This window comes from Gobio gobio (genome assembly GCF_949357685.1).
Source record: "Gobio gobio genome assembly, chromosome: 3".
Lineage (NCBI taxonomy): Eukaryota > Metazoa > Chordata > Actinopteri > Cypriniformes > Gobionidae > Gobio > Gobio gobio.
Window position 1 is genome coordinate 56639831 of NC_137099.1, and position 18168 is coordinate 56657998.

Sequence of the window (18168 nt, forward strand, 5' to 3'; positions counted from 1 at the left end):
TAGCAGCTCCAGTGATTGTGTATCTGTGGTTCTCTAGAGTAAACTCTACAGTCTGCCCGCCAGTCACGCCAGTCGAGTGTTCGAGCTGCTGATCGCTCATCTGCAGCTTCACTATAAGAACAAATACTACAGTGCCATCGGAAGCTCCATACGGCTAAAGGTCAGACTTCTGGAGTTAGTAAAGCAGCACCATAACAACAACTCATAGAAACACCTCGACTTCAGAAAAGGCTAAAAGTGACGTTTTCTCATTGTTTCTGTGTCAGGTCTTTGATTTCTTACTGATGATGAGGGCGGACTCTCTTCATCGCCTGGGTGTTCCCAATAAAGATGGCGTCCTGAGATTCAGCCCATATTGCCACTGTGACGTGGGGTAAGAACACAAGCATGCGTGTTTTTGCTGTTTTCTCACACACACTTATTAAAAAGGATTTACTAGATTTATTATTACATTTAAATGAAGTATATTTATTTCAAATTTCAATTAATTCGAAAAGTTACATTAAGAATAAATAATTAAGGAGAATAATCAGATTTATTATTAAATTAAAATAAAATATAAATGTATTTCAATTATTTGTAAATTAACTTAAAATATATGATTAAATTGAAATAAAATACAACATTATTTATAAAATAAAATTATGTATTATGTTATTATTCATTTTTATATAAAGTATAAATGTTTTTAAATGTATCAGTACATTTAAATAAATTTAAACATATTACATTTAAATTAAGTATACAATTATGTAAATGTATTATTAAAATTGCATTAATTATAAATAATTAAGGACCATATTCAGATGTATTATTAATTTGAAATACATTTTTAATTTCAATTAAAATGTGTTGTTAAATTGAAATAAAATATAATATATATTTTTTGTTTTATAATTGTATTTATGAAATTATGTGTAAGTATAAAATATTAGGGGGCTGTTGTTTAGAATAACTAAAGTTATTATTCATTTTTAAATAAATGTATCTAACTATATCATTACATTTAAATTAAATGAAAATGGATTACATTTTAAATGAAGTATACATTTATTTAAATTATTAAATTAAACTGTATTAGCAAATAAAGTTTACACATTTAAATTAAATATAATAAATAATATTTAAATTAAATATAAATTATTCAGGAGGATATTCAGGTTGATCAAATATAAAATGTGACAATTAAATTTAAATAAAGTATAAATGTATTTGCAATTATTTGTACATTTTAAATTGTATTACATAAAAATTTAAGAAGTTATCTAAAGTTATCATTAATTTGTAAATAGTTTTCAATTTATTATTAAATGAATGAAATAAAAAAAAATTAAATGTAAATGAAGTAAATAAATGTATTTAAATGTATTAAAAATGTAATTAACTATACATTATTAAGGAGTATATTATGATTTATTATTAATTTTAAATAAAGTATAAACTTATTTTAAATGTATTATTAAGTATAAATGAAGGATATATTATTAAGGGGGACATTCAGGTTGACTAAATCTCTTCTCAAATGTCTGGTTTTCAGTGAGTCGGAGAAGAGAGTGTCGGATAAGAAGCCAGCAGGAACTGTGTCCCCACCGACAGGAAGTCCCACCCCAGCGGCTCCGCCCTCGTCCATCCGTACGGCCTTTCTGCCCTACAACCTGGCGTTCAACGTGCTGCTCCAGTGCCTGAAGATGGTACACACACACACACACACACACACACAGCTGAGATTGCCTTTCACAAAATACAGTTTTAATTAAATTACAACATACTGTATTTTTCAGGGGAAAAAGTAGCACCTGGTCAAAATTGCACAGATAAATCACATTTTATTATTATATTAAACCCACTATATAAAACATATCTGTATGTGAATGCATATTCACATGTGCATGTGTATTCCATCATAAACGGCTAGTACTAGCATGTTGTTAGTGCCGATCGTGTGTGTGTTTGTTTGATTTGTAGGAGACTGACTGGAAGGTTCTGAAGCTGGTTCTGGATAAGATGTCGTGCACCATCCAGTACAAAGTTTTGATACTGACGTCCCCGTGCAACATCGATCACTTGTGCTCGACTCTCTGCTCGATGGTAACATACCGTACACACACTTACAAAACATAAACACTTACAGTTGCTAAATGCAATGGACTATAAGAGAACTAGTTGATTTGAGAGAGTGTGTTTGTTTGCAGGTGACGGACCGGCTGATATCAGAGCGTTTGAAGAAGACTCCCGATGGATTCTCCCTGACGGATGTTCAGCTGGCTGTGGTTCCTGTCCTCACTGCCCTCACCTCCTACCACAGCTACCTGGACCAGTCCCGACAGGTGACGCATACACCCTGACCTCGCTGTCTGAACGACAACACGCCGTACAGTAGAGCTGCACGATTAATCGCTAAAAGATCGCAATCTCGAATTCAAACACCCACACGATCTCATTCCTAAATGGCAAGGATTCGCCTGTGTCTATTAAAACTAAATCTCAGTGAAGGTTCAGGTCCGTGTTGGCGCTGCCGCTGAGCCAGAGAGAGCAGTTGCCATGTGTAGGTATGAAACCGCTTCACAAACAGCTTTTCAACCACAGTATTGTTTGTTACAAATATTCATATTATCCTAGAAGTACTGGGATAAAAGTTTATAGTTCAGATATAAACACTGATGTCTACGGAAGTGTTTGAAATAGAGCAAATCATCTGTTGAAAGTAACTCGACGCTTCAAATAATGATTGTATCAATTACACTGTTACACCAGTTGGTGGCGACAAGTGAGTGTTAAAAAGTGAATTTATCATTGAATCATTCATTCAAGAGATTCGTTCAAAAACGCTGATTCATCCAGTAATGAAACAAGAGAAGTCTTTATGAGTGAGTCATTGAATCATTCATTCAAGAGATTCATTCAAAAACGCTGGTTCATCCAGTAATGAATCATTTTAAATAGATTGTAGTAATCAACATTTTGCCAGAACCCCTAGTAAATGACATGTTATGTTGTTTAGATGTCTCTTCATAATCGTGGGATAATCATGATCTCTATTTGAAACTAAACAAATCGTGATTCTCAGCTTATCCAGAGTCATGCAGCTCTACCACAGTCTATTGTTTTTATAAAAAAAAAGCTCATTATCAGTGTTAAACTATTAAAAACATTTGTTAAATGAAATAAATGTTAATAAGGATATTACATTATTGTTTTAATATTTCAGTTAATTGCCAAGGCAACATTTCTTATTTTTGTTTAGTTAAAGTACTAAAATGAAAATAATGAAACGAAAACTGACATAAAAATAACTAAATAGAAAATAAAACACAGAAACCAATAAAATTGCTAAAACACACCAAATTTACTAAAACTTAAACCAATATTAAAAGGAAAATGGAAAATATAAAAATAAAAAAGGTATGGAAATTAAAAATTAATAAATAATAAAAATTAAATAAATAAATAAATAAATAAATAAATAAATAAATAAATATAGATAAATGAAGACATAAACAACTGGATTAAAAGAAATCAAATAAATTTTTATTAAATGTATTTTCTGTATAAATGTTTTTTTCTTTTTATTTATTCTTTTATTTATTTATTTATTTATTAAAAATATTAATTAATACTATATTTATGATATTAAAATAACACTAAACCAAACGCTAATAAAATATTATTTGCAATCCATCACTCTCCATTGACTTTGCATTGCTTTAGGCAATGTCATTCCTTGTCATTTCTGACTTATAACAAAAAACAGAACAATGTCTAAAAGCTGATATGTGACAAGTGTACAGCAAACAAGCTAAACAACACAGAAATAAGTTTTCATAAGCTGTCGACCCAAAAAACAAACGTTTAAGGAGACAAAAGTGGATACAGGCCATTGAGACAGAGCGCGACACATTATATTACACTGAGAGAACTACACCCGCTGGAGGGGAACGCAATCAGCAACAGGAAATATCATATATAAAACTGACATTTGGATATTTGACTTAACAGTGACGCAATGTTTACTCCACACATTGGCATACTGACGCATACTGAGTGCCAGGATCCCAAAATGTACCCATTCTTCCTGCTGATGCTTCAGCTCTTATTGCCTGTATCCACTTTAGTCTCCTTAAATGCTCGTTTTTTGGGTCGACAGCTTATAAAACCTTAGTTCTGTGTTGTTTAGCTTGTTTGCTGTACACTTGTCACATAGCAGCTTTTAGACATTGTTCTGTGTTTTGTTATAAGTCATAAATAACAAGGAGGCACTTCACGCAATACAAAGTCAATGGAGAGGGTTGGATTGCCCCCCCCCCCCCCCCCCCCCCCCCGCTATGTCTCTATGGCTGTTTTTAATGCACATCTATGAATTGATTTGGTAAAAGTGTTGACGGAGCGGTTGTTGCTGGTGTCTTGATGTCTCAGAGGGAGCTGGTTCAGTGTTTGGAGAAGGGCCTGATTTACCGCTGTGCTAAGCAGTGTGTGGTGGCTCTGACCATGTGCACCGTGGAGATGCCCGACATCATGATCAAACTCCTGCCCGCCCTCATCGTCAAACTGACCCATATCTCGGCGACCGTTGCCATGGCGTCCCCCATGCTGGAGTTCCTGTCCAGTGAGCCCAAGCCTTTCTTTGCCCATTCACACATTCTGACCAATCAGAATATAGCAAAGTTGTATGAATACGTATAACTGAGAACCGATCTCTTTTTCGTCTGCAGCATTGGTGCGGCTCCCACATCTGTATGCTAACTTCGTAGCCGAGCAGTATGTTAGCGTGTTTGCCATATCGCTGCCGTACACCAACCCTTCAAAGTGAGTATCATCAGACACAGATTTGACTAGAGGTGCATTTATAATCTTACAAAAGATTGCAATGTCCAATAAATGCTGTTCTTTCTCATCAAAGATTCTGAATAAAAGTATCATGGTTTCCACAATTATATGAAACCGTTTTCAACACCTGATGATGATAATCATAAATGTTTCTTGAGCATCAAATCCTCATATCAGAATGATTTCTGAAGTGACACTGAAGACTGGAGTAATGATGCTGAAAATACACAGGAATAAATTACATTGATTTTATAATATATTCACTTTAAAAAACATTATTTTAAATTGTAAAAATATATCATAATATTACTGATTTTTTTTCCCCGTCAAATAAATGCAGCCTCTGTGAGTTTTCTTGTTGTTCTTCCGACCTCTGTAGGTTTAATCAGTACATAGTGTCTCTAGCCCATCATGTGATCGCCATGTGGTTCATACGCTGCAGGCTGCCCTTCAGGAAGGACTTTGTCCAGTACATCACCAAGGTGGGTGATGGGACTTCTGTGCTCATGTGTTCACGGTTTGGACGATCTGTTCATGTCGACTCGTTGTTTTTGTGTCATTAGGGTCTCCGTTCAAACGCTCTTCTGCCGTTCGATGACACACACGAGCAGAGCAGCTTCAGAGCGCGCAGCACCAGCCTGAACGAGAGGCCCAAGAGGTACACACACACTCACACACGCTCACACACCCTCACATACGGCCCATTCATGTCAGGTTCACCATCGGAAGGACTCGGGCGCCTCATTGGTTGATTTTTTATTTTTTTTGGTGGTAGAGCCGTGATTTCTGGCTTTATGTGTCTGATTACGTCAGAACATCAGTTCTCACATCCACTCACGGATGCTAGTTTGACTGTGCGACGTCTCTTTCCTTGTCTTTCTCTTTTCTTATCGGTTTCGTTTTCTTTCTCTCTGTTTCTCTCCTTCTCTCTTCATGTGTCTCAGCGGTGACTTTCACATCAAAATCATTTAACACGTTCATTTATGAAAGTGTGTTTCTTCAACTATGGACATTCTTTCCAAGGGATTGAGTTTTATCCAGACTAATAGATTTGACTTCTGACTATTTGTCATATGAAGGTTTTTAGTTTTTAAACTTTTCCACTTTTTATGCAAGATTTTCACTCTTAAAATAAGAAAATCCATCATAAAAATAATCTACACAAATATCTACACTATCTATGTATATATAATATACGATAATATTCATGAAATCTTATATTTTTGTTTAGGTTATTTTTATGATGGATTTTCTTATTTTAAGATTTAGATCATATTACAAGATTATATATATATTATTTATATATATATATATATATATTATTTATATATATTATTTATATATATATTATTTATATATTATTTATATGCAATGAAAAATACATCTATTTTAATTATTTTATGTCATTATTTATTTTTCTTTATTAAAGTGTATTTATATTTAAATTAAAAAATTAATATATTTTTATTTTAGATTATTGTTATATTTTACTTATTTGTGAGTTATTTTTTTCTTATAAATATAAAATATTCTTTCACGAAAGCGCAAATTATTTTATTTAGTTATTTATTATTTAAGTTATTTATTTGTTCATTTCCATATAAACTGTCATTTTGGCTGGATGCATAAATTCTTGCTATGGTTTTGGTCATTTTATTCCGCAAAGATATACACAAATTAATTTAAAGAAAAAATGACGATGTGAAGGAAATGACGCTGTGGTATAAATATTTGTGACAGTTCATGAAAGGAGCGTGTTTATCCAATGTTGGACGTTGTTAGTTGACTAATTATATTAGTACGTTTAAAAAGTTTGTTAATGGAGTTACATTTTTTAAGGGACTAAAAACGGCCATAGTTGAAGAAACACCCAAATACACACCGCTCTAAATCTTGTGTTGATGTTTAACTATGAGCCATGATCCCATCCTGTAATACTCTGGTCAGAATAACTAGTCATGTGATGTCCAACAAAGGGACTGATAAACTAGAGATTAATAGTCTTTTCTATTCCATATGATTTTTTTCTACTTCATTCATTCTGTCTCCCCTTTTCTTCATTTCACTTTGTGCATTGGTTGTAAAAACAGCCACTATCCCATGAACCAGATTACTTTAACAGGAAATTTCAATGATAACGACTTACTAATCCATTTTAACCAGCATACCTGGTGCTGCAATCAATGCTTTGCGATGATTGTAACAGTTTGAGTTTTTCCCAGGCTTATCACTAATAAAGTCCATGATCTATGTACTGTGTCCAGAGCCACAACACCATCTAATCTCATTGTCCTGACAAATTCCAGGTTGATTTTCAGTGTTTTTATTGTTTTCCTTTTTGTAAGTCCTGTGTCTTGTCCTGACACTGAAGCTGGAACTTTGAATTACGGGCCTGAGAGAGAAAAACCTACCAACACATTTACATGCACATGAACGAGAACTTGGTCATATTATGGTTATATAGGATTCATGTAAACGTAATAACCTGATCACCATATTAGGACAATATTACTAGGGATGCACCAATACCGATACCAGTATCGGACCCGATACCAAGCTCATGTACTAATACAAGCAGCCTGATAAAACATCTGAAATTAAAACACAAAAATGAGCACAGAGAATTTGCTGCTAGCTGTAGTAACACCCTTGCAAGACGAGAGAAAATGGCAAGAGATAACACAAGAGCTATAAAAATAGAGGTGCTTACCCAATTCATTATTCTTTGTGATAAGCACATAAAAATAATACTTTTTTTTTTATTCAAGTAATTATAAAGAAGCTGTCTTACATTCATTTGTGCTTGTGCTTGTGGTGCATCCCTAAATATTACAGTCTCTATACATTTCTGTAAATATAATAATACCAATTCTTGTGTTAATCAGACTTTTCAGAATATCATAAATGAGCATTTTTTTATATATGTACATGTTCACACAAAGGTAATTCTGTGTGCTATTACATGGACACTATTGATGAAGCATTTTTTTACTTACATTTTTCAAACATAACCTACATTTTGTTAATAATTGCATCATTCAATAATTGATAAAAGTACTGTACAAAATGGCTTAAATGCAGTATAATACATGACGAGAGTTTTTAAATGTACTGTAACTGGGATCGGTTGTTGATAAAGAGCAAATAATTACATTTAAAAAAGGAAAATTAAATGAATAACTTTAAAAAAAATTATATAAAAATTAAATGCTTACTAAAAAGATTAAATATTTTATTTGTGTACCTGCATCAGAAAACTGAAAATGCTAATGTGGTGTTAAATTATTGAAAGTTAATATTTTAGGGCTGGCAAAAATGTTTGGTGTGTGTACATGTGAGTTTGTTCTGGATTGTGCCAGATTTTTTCACTTTTTTGACATGATAAAATAAAAATTACCAATTTCCCATTCATTTCTATGAGGAGCAAGGGGTGGATTTATTACTATTTTTTTCCCATATAAACTCCTCAAATCCAGTCAAATTTGTTTGTGTATTCTAAGTGCGACAAAATCCCTACGGTCTTGGACTACTCCGATGAGCACTCCATTTTTAGAAATTAAAAGATTGAATTTCGGGTCAAAATGACCCGAAGAGAGTATATAAGGGTTCTTTGTGCATGTAAATGGGGTTCAAAGTTAGATTTTCAAATCCTGGCTTTTCATGATCTGTCTGGTTTGCCAGGCCTCACATTCTCTGTTCCAGCTTCTAGTCTCACCTCATCCCATCATTCATCTGTGTGTTTATTTGCTGTATTAAATCACACACATACACATGATCATATCACTGTTTTCCTGTTGCCATTCATTTCCAGTATAATGATCATTGCAGTGTCTGAGTGCTTTGTTTCCTCCCTGTACCAGTATGTTTGTGCTCTCTGATGAGTTTATCTTATGTTTTCTCCTACTCTTTCATTCCTTTTCGTAGAATGCTGACAGTATATTGCTTACTTTATGCCTTGTTATGTGTCTGTTGATCTTTTTTATGCTGTTTCTCCTTCCAGTTTTCTGTTTCCTCCTTTGTTATTTTTTCGTTTTCTAAATGTCGTCCCTGTTTTCTGGTTCTCAGTGTGCACTGCTGACCAAGTTCCTTTGTTTTCCTTTCACTTCCTTATTTGACCCCTCCCCCCTCCTCTGATTTGGCCATGCGTGGTGGGTGTGGTTTGGGGGGGTGCCCACACCTCGGATCCGTCACCTGTGATTGGTCGCTGGCCCCTTTCGTGACACAATCGCACTCCCCCATCCACCCATGCCGACGTGGTTAAAATATGCTCCAAATTCCCCTCAACCCTCCTTGGTCACGACCTTACCCTGACGCACACCTGACCTCGTTTGCCCTCGGGGCAGTTTGCGGACGACCAAAGTGGCGAAGCAAGGCCCCAGCGCAAACTCTCCCGTTAAAGACCTGAAAGATCTGTCGGCCATGGACGCCTTCCGCTCACGAAGCATCAGTGTGTCCGAGCATGCGGTGCGCAGGTAGAGCATTTTTGGTAACCTCAAACCTCAGCAACCGATTTATATTCCCTACTTTTCCTTTTCTGTATGCAGGGACGGTGGGTGGGGCTTGGGCATTCGGGGCGGGGTGATGTCATGGCGATGCGGGGTGGGCGTGGACATCTGGTTTGGGCTAATTCTGATTGGGCAGGGAAGGGTGCATGCTGGAGGAGGGTTTTGTCTTTTTCTTTCGTGACATTGGTGGTAATGTGGACTGCATGCGCTGAGCCCGGCCACTGACTTGCGTGCATCTGTTTTTATTTGAACCTAACCCCGTTTTGTATTTGCTTTTACCGTGCTTTATTGTGCTGTTTGTGATGGTGGTTTTTATTTTTTTAATCATGAACAAATGTCAGTACTATGGAACCCCGAAAGGGATATGGTGATGAGAAAAAAAATGAGATGGAAGGAAAAACTATATTTCAGTGTTTTTGTGTTCTCTTGCAAACTTTTGCGTCCCCCTGATAAACTTTGCGTTCACTCGCAAAAGTTTTTATTTGTAATGCAAAACTTTTACATTCTGGCGCAAAACTTTTGTGTTAGCCTGAGAAGCTTCGCGTTTACTCGCGAAACTTTTGTTAGCCTGAGAAGCTTCGCGTTTACTCGCAAAACTTGTGTTAGCCCGAGAAGCTTTGCGTTTACTCGCAAAACTTGTGTTAGCCCGAGAAGCTTCGTGTTTACTCGTAAAACTTGTGTTAGCCTGAGAAGCTTTGCGTTTACTCGTAAAACTTGTGTTAGCCTGAGAAGCTTTGCGTTTACTCGCAAAAATTGTGTTAGCCCGAGAAGCTTCGTGTTTACTCGTAAAACTTGTGTTAGCCTGAGAAGCTTTGCGTTTACTCGCAAAACTTCTGTTAGCCCGAGAAGCTTCGTGTTTACTCGTAAAACTTGTGTTAGCCAGAGAAGCTTTGCGTTTACTCGCAAAACTTGTGTTAGCCCGAGAAGCTTTGTGTTTACTCGCAAAACTTTTGTGTTAGCCCGAGAAGCTTCGTGTTTACTCGTAAAACTTGTGTTAGCCTGAGAAGCTTTGCGTTTACTCGCAAAACTTGTGTTAACCAGAGAAGCTTCGCGTTTACTCGCAAAACTTGTGTTAGCCCGAGAAGCTTCACGTTTACTCGCAAAACTTGTGTTAGCCCGAGAAGCTTTGTGTTTACTCGCAAAACTCTTGTGTTAGCCCGAGAAGCTTTGTGTTTACTCGCAAAACTTTTGTGTTAGCCCGAGAAGCTTCGCGTTTACTCGCAAAACTTTTGTGTTAGCCCGAGAAGCTTCGTGTTTACTCGTAAAACTTTTGTGTTAGCCCGAGAAGCTTCACGTTTACTCGCAAAACTTGTGTTAGCCTGAGAAGCTTTGCGTTTACTTGCAAAACTTTTGTGTTAGCCCGAGAAGCTTCGTGTTTACTTGCAAAACTTTTACGGTTCCTCGCCAAACATTTACGTTCTCTCACAAACATTTGCATTCCCCTTAGAAACTTTGCGTTCGCTTGCAGAACTTTTAAATTGTCACGCAAAACTTTTACATTCTCGCACAAAACTTGTTAGCCCGAGAAACTTTTGTTCTATTGATAAACTTTTGTTCCCCTGACAAACTTAAGTTCTCTCACAAAAAATTTTACATTCTCACATTTTTCCGCTCCCCTGACAAACTTTGCGTTCGCTTGCATAACTTTTACATTCTCACGCAAAACTTGTTAGCCCAAGAAGCTTCGCATTCACTCGCAAAACTTTTGTGTTAGCCTGAGAATCTTCGCGTTTACTCGTAAAACTTTTGTGTTAGCCCGAGAAGCTTCACGTTTACTCACAAAACTTTTGTGTTAGCCTGAGAAGCTTCGCGTTTACTTGCAAAAATTGTGTTAGCCTGACATTTAAGTTCTCTCACAAAAACGTTTGTTCTCTCAAAAAACGTTGCATTTGTTAGCAGAAACTTTGGTTTACTCGCAAAACTTTTACATTCTCTCACTAAAACCTTTACGTTCCCCCCTGAGAAACTGTGCATTTATGGAAATAACATGAGGTGAGGTGAGAGGAAAAAACGCTTTGCTAGTGAACGCTAAGTTTTTCGGGCGAACACAGTATTTGCGAGCGAGTGCACAATCATTTAATTATAGTATTTCTTCCCAACTGTTTTTTTCCCCTTCTCCATGTCCCTTCGTGGGCTCAGTACCATACACCGGAAGCATGTGTGATTGAAAAAGTGAAAGTAGGTGGACAGTCACACAATCCAGCGACTCGCTTCTCTGTCTTGGCTGTTTGTTGAATGAGATGGACAGCAGTAATTCAGCTCCCAAACACAAGGGGGTGCACTCCACTGCCGCCTGTTTGGTCCTGTTTTAACCTTCACATATTCACATCACATTCACACTCTCTTTACACATGATTCAGGTTAAGTATCCATCCTTGTTCCATTAAAGTGTATTTTGAACCATGAACAGTACAAAACGCTGCAAACACACTGAAAATGCTACACTGACGCCCTCTCCAAATGCTGTTCCTCCATGTTTTCTACTCAGTAAAAAACAACTAGGATTTTTTTTTTTAGCACTTATGGAAATTCTGTTCTCATTGATTCACCTCATGTCATTTCAAACCCATATGAATCACGTGTGCATTTTCCACACAACAAACCGGACATCCTCACAGCCTCGTTTTCATTTGCATACATTTAAATATCTGATCTCCATGGGCTCCTGCTATTGGTGAACTCATTAACACTTAACCAGCAGAGGGCAGCGCAGCATCTCAAGAGATTTACAGCAACATCCTGGCAGAGGGAGAGAGATATTCGGAGTAATTCCTCCCTGAACGTCTGTGCTTTATTAACTCTGTGCATCTAATTACCATAACATCTATTAATCAGTTCAGTGCTTACAAGTTACAGGATGGTAGTGAATAGAGAGTCCGCTATTAGCAAGCACAGGGACTTCACACGGCATATTTGTTTTATTATCTAGATTAGACCCTGTCATTGCTTTGCTAATTGGGGTTTTGTTTGGATCATTTTCAAGGTCGCTCTTTATGATAAATTACATATTTGGTGACATTGGTGAAAAATACAGGCTATTAATGCTGGAGTGGATCTAAATCACAAGTTGGATGAAGAAAATGTACGGCTTCTTTTATGTGTCATAAATCAACTGGGAATGGAAATTTTTCCCCTCTAAATTACTCCAATATTAATTGCTCAGTAGATGAATATGCTCTAAACGCATTTATATTCAGGGCTGTCATCGCTCACTGCATCAATAGAGTAAAAAAATGATGCCGACAAACCACTTCATCTACTCCACACTCATCAACAATCATCCGACGGCAGCTAATAGAGATGATGGAGGGTGAGCGGTGAAACCTTTTCAGTGTGTGACACGGCAGTCAAAAGATGTTTATGTTGGAAATTGTGCCTTTTGGATAAGATCAGCTGGCTTAGAGAATATTATAATATCAAAGGAAGGGTTTGATGATATGATCAGCTTAACTGGACGCCCAGGATTCAGAGACTTGATGCAGTTGGGATAAATTTAACAGATTCTTACCTGGGTTTGAGTTTTTTTGATCTGGAAATGTACTGTGCAAATACATTTTGGACATGAAAGCATTGTAGTTCATGTTTTTGAAGCTCGACTCTGAGATGAGGCGTCCACTTCAGCTGAGTGACCACATGTATCGACACAAACTGGGACTTTTCTCTCTCTGTGTGTGTGTGTGTGTGTGTGTGTGTGTGTGTGTGTGTGTGTGTTGATGGACGCTGCAGTGATTTGGTATGGTGCGCTGGTTAAGGCTCAGGATGGGTAAACCAGAAGGTTGTTGGATCGATTCCCGTGAGGAAAAAGTCAATTGTGCCCTTGAGCAAAAACATCCGAAGGAATGTTCTAGATTCAGCTTAATCTCTATCGACAGCATTTGTCAATTACTACAGATAAAATCTCATTGACCCTTCCATCGGGTTGTGTTTCCATTAACACATTTACAGTGCACAGGACACGGTCCATTCACTTTTAGGGCTTGAATTTTTATTTAGCTGTGAAGTATCATGCAAAAGTTATTGTTTAGTGACTTTGCGTGGCTGGTCATGAGAAGGAAAGTAAGGGATTCTAGCACAATAGTCTCATGGTCAAATTACTGATGAGAATTGTAAAGCTTTTGTCACCGTAAATGGATTACTTTTCCCTATTTATTTCTATTGTGCTTTACGGTAACCGTGAACCGCTGATTTAAAGCCTCTGTCCTTCATGAAATGAGTTCAGTTGTCTTAAAATGTGCATCTTATTTACTGAGAATGACCTTTAAAAATGTGTGCAGGTCAGTTTGATTGTCAGTTTAATTAATTATTTACATATAATTTTAAAATATGTATATATAATTTACTTTATATTCAAATATAATTATTTACTTATTTACTTGTATTTTAATTATTATATATGTATATAATATTATTATCTTTATTTTATAAGTACATAATTATATTTGAATATAAAGTAAATTTTATATATATATATATATATATATATATATATATATATATATATATATATATATATATATATATATATATATATATATATATATATATATATATGTATATATATATATATATATATATATATATATATATATATATATATATATGTATATATATATATATATATATATATATATATGTATATATATATATATATGTATATGTTTTTTATACACACATTTTAATTAAGTTTTTTTAATTTTAAGTAAAAGTTAAGTAAATATTTTAATATTTTAAATATAAAATATTTTTTATGTATTTACCTTTTACTTAAAATAAAAATACTTAATTAAATATAAAAAATGTTCAATATAATTTACTTTATATTCAAATATAATTATTTATTTATATTTAAATTAAATGTATTATATATATTATTATCATTATTATTATTATTATTATTATTATTATTATTATTTATAAGTAAATAATAATTCTATTTTAATTTAAAGTAAATTATATATAGATTTAAAAAAATATTTTAAGAAAACGTTAAGTAAATAAAAATATTCTATATTTAAAATAATTAAAATATGTATATATAATTTACTTTTATATTCAAATGTATTATTTACTTGTATTTTAATTATTTCAATTATTATTATTATTTTATAAGTAAATAATAATTCTATTTTAATTTAAAAGAAATTATATATATAGATTTTTTTATTAAGTTTTTTTATTTTAAGTACATTTTTATTAAGTAAATAAAAATATTTTATATTTAAAATCATTAAAATATTTGTATATATAATTTACTTCATTAAAATAGAATTGTTTACTTATAAAATAACTTGTATGTATATATGTATGTATGTATGTATGTATGTATGTATGTATGTATGTATGTATGTATGTATGTGTGTGTATGTATGTGTGTGTATGTATGTGTGTATGTATATGTATATGTATATGTATATGTATATGTATGTATATGTATGTATATGTATATGTATGTATATGTATATGTATGTATATGTATATGTATGTATATGTATATGTATGTATGTATATGTATGTATATGTATGTATATGTATATGTATGTATATGTATGTATATGTATATGTATGTATATGTATGTATATGTATATGTATGTATATGTATGTATATGTATGTATATGTATGTATATATGTATGTATATGTATGTATATGTATGTATATGTATGTATATGTATGTATATATGTATGTATATGTATGTATATATGTATGTATATGTATGTATATGTATGTATATGTATGTATATGTATGTATATATGTATGTGTATATGTATGTATATATGTATGTATATATGTATGTATATGTATATGTATGTATGTATATATGTATGTATATGTATGTATATGTATGTATATGTATGTATATGTATGTATATGTATGTATATGTATGTATATGTATGTATATGTATGTATGTATATGTATGTATATATGTATGTATATGTATGTATGTATGTATATATATATATATGTATAAATGTTTCATTTTTAAAATAATTAAAATATAAATGACTATATAAAAATGTAATTACTTTATAATCTACGAAAAATGTGTATATTTAATTTACTTTATATTAAAATATAATTAGTTACTTAACAATTAAAGGTAAATTAAAATGTTAATGTTTTAATAAGCAATTTTTAAAAATAAGTTCCATATTTAAATATGTTGTGTATGTAATAGGATAGTGTAGCGGTGACATTTCTTTGCACACCGGGTATAAACCTTAACAGTGGGAAATATTGACATTTAAGCCCCGGGTTCCTGAAGGTGAAGTTCACGTGCGTTTCTGTGGAGTATAGTTTTTATTTTCATAGACGTTCTGTGCGTTTATGAAACGATGAGATCAGATGACGCAGGTTGCGCTGGAACTCTTGAGCGTGTTTGCCGTCTCTGACGCCTTTCTCACCTCATTCCCCGATGAGATCAAATTAAAATGGCCTTTTGTTGATTACAGATTCATGTGTAGCTCAGAGCTTGGCTGTCGTCATGCCTCAATCCCAGACACGCACCAGATCGTGCCAGCGTGATTCAGGGTTGTGTAATAGTGTGCAGTTCATCTCCTCACACATTAGATAAGAGTGGATGCATGTAAGGAAGTGTCTTCACTTGTTTTATCATCCAGACGTGCGTCTGATCACTTGTGGAAGTACCGGCACAACTCACAAGCCCCTCGAACAGACACATGATTTCACAGATGTTTGGAGGTTAGGGGTCTATTGGTGATAAATGGCTGCCGTTTACTCATCTCACACACACACACACACACACACACACACACACACACACACACACACACACACACACACACACACACACACACACACACACACACACACACACACACGTAAGGGCTGTAACATGTCTTGTTCATGTCTGTATGAGTTGTTCACCTGTGCCTGATTCTCAGGGTCAGATAGTCGATGTGAAAGTCGAAAGCACTGTAGCTCAGACGTCGGCAGCGCAGTGTGTGTTTATGGAGGTGTGTCGTCTTAGTGTATGGATATGATTTGGTCTCTGTTGATTTCCCCCGGGATGCGGTTGCCGTGGTTACAGAAGGGCAGGATGCTGATGGCGGTCTTAGATTTAATGCCATCATCTAGATAATCACACGGCTCCGTGTTTGTGTGTGTGTGTGTGTGTGTGTGTGTGTGGCAGCTGAACTTTTCTGAGCTTTTGTCTGGTGTGGGTTTGTCTGGCTCTCTCTCTCCTGCTCAGTTTTACAAACCCGGTTTTGTGTCACTTAGAGAGAAACAGAGAGGGCTTCAACTAAGCAAAACGAATAAAGGAATAGTTCAACCAAAAAATGTAAATTGTTAAAAATGTCAAAAATTCATGCGTATTCCAAAAAAACCACAACACATACACAACACGCTTGGTCATGTGGACTGCTTTCAGGGAACATTTAAACAGTTTTTGAGTTTTTTTTGTTCTAATCAAGAAATGTAGTCATGTGGTTTTAGAATGACATGAGAGTGAAAGTGTTGTTTTAGTATTATTTATATAATATTTTAGTATTCATATTTTGAATGAGCTTTTATTTTCATTTGTTCAGTTTTCATTTCTTTAGTTAAATAAGTTTTTTTTCATATTTCTTATTAGTGGTGTCAAAACGATTAATCGTGATTAATCGCATCTAAAATAAAATTGTGTACACACACATACACACGTGTGTGTGTGTGTGTGTGTGTGTGTATATGTGGTTTATGGGGACTCTCTATAGGCGTAATGGTTTTTATATCCCCCTACACTACTACCCCTTCCCATCACAGGAAACATTCTGCATTTTTACATTTTTAATAAAACATTGTTTAGTATGTTTTTAAAGCTATTTGGTTTACAGGGACACAAGAAGTGTCCTCATAAACCATGTTTACGTTGTGATACCCATGTCATTATACACATTTGTGTCCTTATAAACCACATTAACCTGTACACACACACACACACACACACACACACACACACACACACACACACACACACACACACACACACACACACACACACACACACACACACACACACACTTTTATGTTAAAAGTGATTAATCGATTTGACAGCACTAATTTCTATATCAATTTTATTTTGATACATTTTATTTTGTAATAATTTTAGTTCTTTAACTTAAGCTTATTTTATTTCAGTTAGTTGCTAAGCATTTTTTCAGAATAGAAATCTTTACTATCACTTTTTATCAATTTAACAAATCCCTGCTGGATAAAAGTATTAATTTCTTTCAAAAAAAAGAAAGAGAAAGAATTACTGACCCCGCACTTTTTGAACGGTGGTGTAAATTGTTACCAATTTGTATTTTAAATGCGTTTTTTTTTTTTTTTTACTTTTTATTAATCAAGAAATCCTGAAAAAGTATCATAGGTTATAAAAAATATTATTATTATTAAGCAGCACAACTGTTCAAATCATATCAGAATGATTTGTGAAGGATCATGTGACCCTGAAGACTGGAGTAATGATGCTGAAAATACAGCTTTGATCACAGGAATACATTACACTTTAACAGATATTCACATAGAAAACTACTTATTTTAAATATTTCACAATTTGACTGTGTGTTCTGTATTTTTGATCAAATAAATGCAGCCTTGGTGAGCAGAAGAGACTAAGACATGAAAAATGGTAACGTTTGCTATGCTTACTATATCCAAACTATGTATGCACTGACTTTTACTAAAGTCCGCTTTAGATTAAAGTAACAATAAAACTGCTTAGTGAGTATTTTTTGGGTGAACTGTTCCTTTAAACAAAAGTAAGCTAACATAGTGTCTCAAATGTGAATGCTGGAGTGTGTGTGTGTGTGTGTGTATTTTAACTGCATGTAT

At 34.2% G+C, this 18168-nt stretch overlaps 1 protein-coding gene across 4 annotated transcripts in view; it reads left to right on the forward strand.

Moving 5' to 3' along the window:
* tsc2 (TSC complex subunit 2) overlaps window positions 1-18168 on the forward strand; it is a 70974-nt gene that overhangs the window by 14909 nt on the left and 37897 nt on the right. Inside the window, exons 17-27 of one of the 4 annotated variants that reach the window (XM_079813384.1) lie at window positions 38-160; window positions 267-373; window positions 1538-1691; window positions 1966-2088; window positions 2193-2327; window positions 4414-4603; window positions 4710-4803; window positions 5204-5306; window positions 5388-5482; window positions 9168-9296; window positions 17930-17965. In XM_079813384.1, coding sequence (XP_079669510.1) covers window positions 38-160; window positions 267-373; window positions 1538-1691; window positions 1966-2088; window positions 2193-2327; window positions 4414-4603; window positions 4710-4803; window positions 5204-5306; window positions 5388-5482; window positions 9168-9296; window positions 17930-17965 — 1289 coding nt within the window. The remainder of the gene's footprint in view (window positions 1-37; window positions 161-266; window positions 374-1537; window positions 1692-1965; window positions 2089-2192; window positions 2328-4413; window positions 4604-4709; window positions 4804-5203; window positions 5307-5387; window positions 5483-9167; window positions 9297-17929; window positions 17966-18168) is intronic. The other 3 variants (XM_079813385.1, XM_079813386.1, XM_079813387.1) reach the window with 3 other exon arrangements.